The 7,687-nt window shown below is 51.8% G+C and overlaps 2 protein-coding genes across 2 annotated transcripts; one reads left to right on the top strand and one right to left on the bottom strand.

Moving 5' to 3' along the window:
• Positions 1-1,664: 1,664 nt before the first annotated feature.
• DACRYDRAFT_114221 (uncharacterized protein) lies at positions 1,665-5,693 on the bottom strand. The gene is made up of 13 exons (XM_040769778.1): positions 5,483-5,693; positions 5,405-5,429; positions 5,292-5,353; positions 5,169-5,244; positions 5,019-5,114; positions 4,815-4,964; positions 4,515-4,766; positions 4,193-4,459; positions 3,294-4,142; positions 2,654-3,244; positions 2,180-2,603; positions 1,924-2,128; positions 1,665-1,872 (listed from the first exon to the last, which is right to left on the bottom strand). Exons 1-13 carry the CDS (start codon positions 5,609-5,611, stop codon positions 1,771-1,773), a joined length of 3,228 nt encoding a protein of 1,075 aa, XP_040631794.1. The 5' UTR covers positions 5,612-5,693; the 3' UTR covers positions 1,665-1,770.
• A 347-nt stretch (positions 5,694-6,040) lies between these two features.
• DACRYDRAFT_20495 (PLP-dependent transferase) lies at positions 6,041-7,601 on the top strand. Its single transcript, XM_040771947.1, has 3 exons — positions 6,041-6,164; positions 6,223-6,530; positions 6,581-7,601. The coding sequence occupies exons 1-3, from the start codon at positions 6,152-6,154 to the stop codon at positions 7,502-7,504; spliced, it is 1,245 nt and encodes a 414-aa protein (XP_040631793.1). The 5' UTR covers positions 6,041-6,151; the 3' UTR covers positions 7,505-7,601.
• The last annotated feature ends 86 nt before the right edge of the window (positions 7,602-7,687 follow it).

The following is a 7,687-nucleotide window of genomic DNA, read 5'->3' as shown; positions in this document are numbered from 1 at the left end:
TGCCACTTTTGAGAGATCACCCAACATGCAGGTGATGGACAGACCTTCTGGCTTCAAGGCCCTGGGGGGACAGGGAAGACATTTGTCTACAAGGCACTCTGTGCAGAGCTGTGCTCACAGGGAAAGATTGTTCTCTGTGTAGCCTCCTCAGGTATTGCAGCTTTGCTCCTCCCAGGTGGCCACATGGCACACTCAACCTTCAAGATACCAATCCCAGTGCATGATACCTCAACATGTAACATACCAAAGAATGGGCTATTGGCAGTGATGCTGAAGGGGGCAACACTCACAATCTGGGATGAAGCCACAGCACAGCATTGCCACTGCATAGAGGCTGTGGATCGAAGTCTATGTGACATCCAAGATCAGCCAACCCTTCCATTTGGTGGTATGTCAGTGGTGTTTGGTGGTGACTGGCAACAGACACTACCTGTGGTGCTACATGGGGAGCAGGAAGACATTGTAGGGGCCTGTATGCAACACTCTCATCTGTGGCAGAGCATCAAGATCCTTTGCCTTTCTCAGAACATGTGCCTCAGTGCTCAGGATCCAACAAGTGCTGCATTTGCAAGCAGGCTTCTTGAAGTAGGAAGTGGACATGCCTCCCGTGCCAATGGAATGCTCAACCTCTGGGATGGAATCGAATGCAAGACTTCAGTGGACAGCCTGATCACATCACTATATCAAGACATCAAGAACCATGAGCTTGGAGGACCAAATGGAGATGACTACTTCCTCAATCAAATGATTCTTGCTGCATGCAACACAGATGTCAATGATCTCAATGCAGAAGTACTTGCACACCATCCTGGAGAAGTCATCACCTTCCTCTTAGCAGATTCAGTTGTTCAGGAGCCAGGCATCAATGCACAGATGGAAATTCCAACTGAGTATCTTAATGCACTTAAAGTGCCTGGACTTCCCCTCAGCAAGTTGGAAATCAAGCCTGGGTGTCCACTTATGCTACTGCAGAATCTTGCACCAGCACAAGGCCTTTGTAATGGGACACAATGTCAACTCATTCATTCAACAAATCAAGTTTTAGAAGTCTGACTCCTTGGAGGTGAACATCATGGTACAACAGCATTCATTCCATGCATCTCACTCACACCATCTGAGGACAATCTTGGCTTTGTCCTGAAGTGCTGCCAGTTTCCCATTTGACTTGCATTTGCAATGACAATCAACAAGGCTCAAGGACAGTCAGTCACAAATGTTGGTTTGGACTTATGCATTCCTGTTTTCTCACATGGCCAATTATATGTTGCACTTTCATGTTGTACATTGCCTTCTGCAATTAGAATACTCTTACTGCCTCAAGCACCAACTGTAGAGATGCATAGAGTCACTCAAAATGTTGTATATCCAAAAGTTCTTTCCAATATTTCTTAGATACCTGCTTTTCTATTCTTCTTTCTCCTGCAATTTCCTATTATGATTGAAATGTATGTAGATACAACAAATGTACCAAAAAAAGACTCTGAGGCAATACATAGGGTCTTTCACATAACTATGCTGAGCAAAGCAAGTTGGGTTAACCTAGTTACTATATAAAGGGATCATCCTTATGGCAATATATATCACCATAAAGATGATCCCTTTACCTCCAAAGAGCAAAATATGAGAATACATTGGATAACTACCATACATATGCGCGCCATAATAGAATGTAAGTTTGTTGTGTGGAATGAGGAATAGCGATTGTGAGATGAAGGAAGACATGTGTATGTGGAGGAACGAAAAGGATCGACGGGAGTGGTACGTGCCTATCTATCGCCTTTCCTTTACGAAATAGTGGAGAATGAGGTAGCTCAGAATTGTAAACACCCCAAACTCGATCCCGAGGATTGCAATGTCGGGCCACCAGTACGCCTGTAGATATCGTCAATAGCTGCCCCAACGAACCGAAATAACGGTACTTACGTTAGCCTTGAAGCCGAAGGCTGAAAGGATCGTCGCCGACGGAATGTCAAGTTCGATACCGTATTTGTTTTGCTTGAGCTGTAACCATTGGAGCTCGTTAACGAGTAGCGCCTCGTACGCCGCGTGGAAGAACGACACGGTCTGAATCCAGGCTAATCCGGTGGGCATGGACTGGAAGTTGATGAGCAGACCCGCGAAAAGCAAGCTACGAAAATAGTCAGTTTGACTCCTTGTCTTCCATAGACCGCATGCTCACTTGAAAAGCATCACAAGGGTGCCGCACAAGCTCGCGACACTAGTGTCGGCAATAGCGATCGACAACAGCAGGACCACGCTTGCTGTTGTGAGGTTGAAAAATACAAGGGCCAGCATGAACTTCCAGAAACTGGACACCTCAGGCACGAGGCCGACAAGGCCGTAAACGATTCCACCAAATACCATCGGAGGGACAACGCGCAGCGGGAGCACGTCGAACAGGACTTTGGAGGCAAAATACGTGAAGGACGTGTAGTAGCCGTTTGCTCGCTCCCGCATGAACAGGAGACGTTCGTTAGCGAATAAGCCAAGACTGGACAGGCACGAGAAGCCGAATAACGCCAGGGCGAAGAAGAACAAGCCCAGACGGTTCTGGAAACCGGGAATGTCGTTCGGCACTTGGTAAAAGAAGAAACCACAGGCGACTACGGACAGTCAGTACAACCAGGCCCTCGGTGCAGTAGAACAAACATACAAGCAATGACAATAGCTGAAACGTAATGAGTTGTAAGCAGCCAAGGGTTACGATACAGGTTCTTGAAAGCACGCCCGCTGAGAATGCGGAACTGCGTCGGCCAACTGGCTCTGCGATGAGACTTGATGTCTTGTTGTCCAGGTGCTGAGTCCGGGTTGCTCGAGTCTGAGTCGCCATTCACACCGTTCTGCACATGAGGGCTAAATGCTGCTATCTCTGCCTTGGTTTCAGCGGCAATGTCGCTGCTCGCGTAGGCATCCACAAGCGCTTGCAGCTCGGGCGAGAGTGTCTGAGGTGCAAGAGTAACAGAAGTGGCCGTAATGACCGACAGCAGCTGGGATGTCTTGTGCCGAATGTATGCGCCTGCACCTGCCCCAGCGCTCTCTTCGGGCTGCGAGGGCACCTGACGCTCGGCGTCTTCCGCAGCAGCAGTGGACGAGGAGCTAGATTGCCCCGGAGCGTTGACGGTATGGTTTGCAAACCCTTGCTCTTCATCAAGGTTGGGGTTGGGGTCATCGCTTGCCTCCAGAAGAGGGGAGGAATCCGGATGCGTGCGGACGGAATCCCCGCTTGCGCGCATTGTCAAATCGACTGCGTGTGTTGTCAGTCCATGCATTTTAGCTGCTGGACAGCGACTTACTTAGATAATCCGCAATGTTAAATCCCGGGGGGCAGGGGCTCCCAATCCTCTCGAAGTAGTCCTGGCACTTGGTGAGCTCACCAGAGTAAACCATCCTTCCTTTGGCAAGCAAGACGAGCTGATCAAACAGTGCGACGATGTTGCTCCTCGGCTGATGGATGGTAAAGATAACGGTACGGTTATAGTCCTTTGCCAGGGTGACCAGACTCTCAATGACGTTGAACGCGTTGAAAGCATCGAGACCGCTCGTGGGTTCGTCCAGGAAGAGGATGCTTGGGGAGGTAACGAGCTCACAGGCGATGCTGACACGGCGTTTCTCGCCACCAGAGATGGACCGTTTGCCCGACTCGCCAATGCGGGAATCTTTGATACCGAGAATGCCTAGCTCCTGCATCGTCTCCAGTGTGCGGTACTTCTTGGCCGAAAGGCTCATATCCCGAGGTAGCCGTAAAAGCGCAGAGTATAAGATCGTTTCGTATACGGTGAGCGTGGGCATAAGGCAGTCTTCCTGATCCACGAAACCCATCACCTTGCGGAACGCGGCGTTCGAGACCTCTTTGCCATTCACAAGCGTTGTTCCTCCAATGCTACCACGCTTTTGCTTGCGGGCGAGGATATCGAGTAACGTGGACTTGCCGGCACCGGAAGCGCCCATGATGGCCATGACTGTTCCTGGACGGACGGAGCCCGTGATGTTCTCCAGAATTTGCTTGCCATTGACCGTGTATGATAGGTTGGAGAAGTGCACCGATGCCGGGACATGCTCCGACATGAGCTTTGAAGCCTCGTCAGCCGGTAAGCGTACCGCACCCTGCCCTTCGCTGCTGGTCCGGCCGAGGTACCAGAACACTGTGCGGTGCTCAGTACACAGTTACATGACACAGGCCAGTGCACTTAACGGATACTAGCCAAAACGAATACAACTCCCGCAGCTGCTGCACTCAAAGCGACCCAAACACTGTTGTCCGGCTGCTCAGGACGCTCGTACCCGGGCACCATGGTGTAATGGATGCACTCTCCACCGTAACAGGCAAGTGTGATGCTCTTGTCGCCAAAGACTTCCTCAATTAACTCGTTCATGGCGGGTTCTTCGAAAGAGCACTTGTTGCCAGTACATTTGAATGTAGCAGGACCTTTGATAGCCTCTGTGAGGAATTCGGAAAGATCTACAGGGCAAATCTTAGCACGCATATATGCGGGCAGCCAATAAAGGAATTTCACCGATGCTTCCTTCTTCGCCACATAACATCTTCCCAGGCACACACTTGCATTTGACGTGATCACAGTCATAAAGCAGTTGATCAGTACCGTTCTCATACCCAGGAGTGAGGGTGCTTTTGCACGTGTCGAGTGCGCAATAGAAAGACTCTTCCTGATCGACCCAGAACTGGAACGCACAGGAGGTGTCTTTCTTAGCACAGGTGAACGTCGCCTGTGGCTTTCGTTCACCCAGTTGGTCAAGAATCTTTCGATCTGCGAATTCCTGTCAGGGACCAGACAAGAGGAAGCCAGACCACTCACTCGTCACATCGCACATCTGGTGATTCTCCCAGACGGTCAAGCCTCCCGTGTAGCATGTCATGTTGGCGATCCCCTCTCCGGGATCTTCTATTTCAGGTGGCACCCTGATCGCAAGAGGGAAGCCGTCACAGGCATTGTCGTTCATGCACACTATAGCCGACATTAGTCCGGCCATGGGGCGACCTTGGACGAGTAGTCGCTCACCATTGCAGTTTATTCCGCTCCAACCTTCCTTGCACTGGCATTGCTCGCCGGGAGGGCGCAGATGCCGCTCGGCTCCGTCTGCGAGTGAGTCGCATACTAAACAAGAGAAATGAGGGAAGGTATGGGGGAGAGGGGCGAAAAGGGGCTTACGCGGCGTCAAGCAGTCTATGCCGCCCCATCCTGGAGGGCACTTGCATTGTCCATCGTAGTCGCTGCACTCGCCATACTGGAAAGCATAAGAACAAAGGACGAAACCAATGGTATGATGCATACCTGGCCGCAAGAGAAGGCAGGCAGTTGGCAGTTGAAGCAAGGAGGGCACTTGTCTGTGGGCGCTATGGAAACCGATGAATACCGCATACTCATCTGCTTCACTACGATCTCACCAAAATCGGATAGTGCGTTCACATCCTGCAACAATGTCAGGGGAGAGTTCTGTCTGATGCGAGATGTTGAGTACTTACGTTACTAGGATAGTCTCCTGTCCATCTCCCGGTATACGGATTCCTCACTGGTGTTGACGCGTTCCCTCTTCCCTCTACAAGCAGCACCAATGCCGCCTCTAACAGCGCCAATGGCAATGCTCTCACCATTCTTTGCAATCAATAGTCTAGGTTGTTCAAAAGCAAGTTGTCGTCGTGCGACTCCTAAGTGTCAAACAATCGAACGAACTCCAGGGGTGCGCTATGGTCGGGCAGGCACGTCGATGGCCGCTTCTTTGTGATATTGTGGCTGTGTTCTCTGTTGTCGCTTCCGATTCGCGGACCGGATGATTATGGTTTGTGGACATTACCCCGGATCGGCGGCAGGCTTGTTAGGCAGACGATTGCTTCTTTGGGCTCACCTGGAGTCGGACGGAACAGGGATTCGGTCCGTTTCGGCCTTTTTGTTACACTCACGTCCAAGTATAAAGCATGATTCGACCCCCTCATCATTCCTGCTTCTTTATCACCCGCCACATCACTCTTTCTCTCTTCTTTACAGACTAGACGATGGCTCCTGTAGCGACCGAAACCAATGACCCATCGTCATCCAACGAGAACGGCGTCGCAGCTAAGGTTGTAACAACCGATCCTGGTCCAATGAGTGACGAATACTATCGCGGGTTCATCAGTGAACTCAGCAAGTCGCGCATGCCCAGTGCCAGTGCGTCGATATCTTTGCGTGCATGTTGTGTGATCTGATCTTTCTTTTAACTCCTCAGTTCGCGGTCTCTTCCCACTGGAGCTCACTCCTGGCCTGCTCTCTATGCTCGCAGGGAAACCCAACCCCGAGGCATTCCCTATCAACAGTATCAGCGTGAACGTGCAGGACCCCTGGGACACGAGCAAGAACGTGGATCTTAAGGTCGAGGGGAATGATATGGCCGAAGCACTCCAGTATGGTGCTACGGCTGGTATGCCTAGGCTCGCAGCATGGTTTGAGGAGCTCCAGCAGGAAGTGCATGGAAGGGGAAAGGATGAGGGTTGGAGGGTAAGTGTGGGTAGCGGCAGCCAGGATCTGCTGTATAAGGTAAGGATTCCGTTCATGATATCTCCCGAAATCTGCTTATAAAACCCCAGGCCTTCCTCGCTCTCCTTAACCCGGAAGACAGTTGCCTGATCGAGGCCCCAGTCTATGCAGGGGTGATCCCCATGATCGATAGCATCAAGTGCAACATCGTGGAGGTTCCCACGGACTACGAGGGGATCTCATCTTCATCCCTGCGCGAAATCCTGGAGTCCTGGCCGGCAGGCAAGCCCTACCCAAAGGTCCTCTACACCGTCCCGTACGGGTGTAATCCCACTGGTGCCACCGCACCGGACTCGCGGCGACGCGAAGTACTCGCGCTTGCGCGCAAATACCACTTTCTCATCATGGAGGATGATCCATACTTCTACCTCTACTTCGGTACTGCCACGCGTCCGACGTCCTACTTCGCAATGGAAAAGCAAGACGGGCAAGGTACAGGCCACGTGATCCGGTTCGACAGTCTGAGCAAGATCCTCTCCTCCGGTCTCCGGATTGGGTGGGCGAGCGGGCCAAAAGTGCTGCTGGACGCATTCGACCTGCACACATCGACTGCCAACCTCCAACCAAGTTCGACGACCCAGGCGATCACCTACGCCTACCTGAAGTATATCGGCCTAGATGGTTTCCTCAAGCATACCGAGCGCGTGTCGCAGTTCTATGGTGCCAAGGCGGCCGTGTTCGAGCGAGCGATGCAGAAGCACCTTTCGGGGCTGGCGACATGGGCCTACCCCAATGCGGGCATGTTCTTCTGGTTCAAGCTCAAGCTGCCACCGGTGCATAACGCGCCTGAAGGCGATAGCAACGTCCTGATCGCGGAGAAGGCGTTCAGGAACGGCGTATTGGCTCTCCCGGGCACGTCGTTCTTCCCCAAGGCACAGCCGACCCCCTACGTACGGGCAGCGTTCAGCTTGCTAAGTGAAGATGACGCGGACGAGGCCCTCAGGAGGCTGGCGGAGACCGTCAGACAGGAATAGGTTGTCTAGACGTACGCATGTATGGAAGGGTGTAGGAAACTCAGGTGTGTACAATCTACTCTGTAACTTGGATGTCCTTTCGGAAGGAACATTCTCTTGGACCGTCTAGATAGATTGATTAATGCCATTCATTAAATAATACTTCCCGTGCATGCGTGCGCATTCTACTGGAGAGGCAATCAA

The sequence above is a fragment of the Dacryopinax primogenitus genome, assembly GCF_000292625.1.
Source record: "Dacryopinax primogenitus strain DJM-731 SS1 chromosome Unknown DACRYscaffold_3, whole genome shotgun sequence".
NCBI classification, from domain to species: Eukaryota; Fungi; Basidiomycota; class Dacrymycetes; order Dacrymycetales; family Dacrymycetaceae; genus Dacryopinax; species Dacryopinax primogenitus.
Note: the sequence above shows the minus strand (reverse complement) of the source record. Positions and strands in the feature narration are given on the sequence as shown.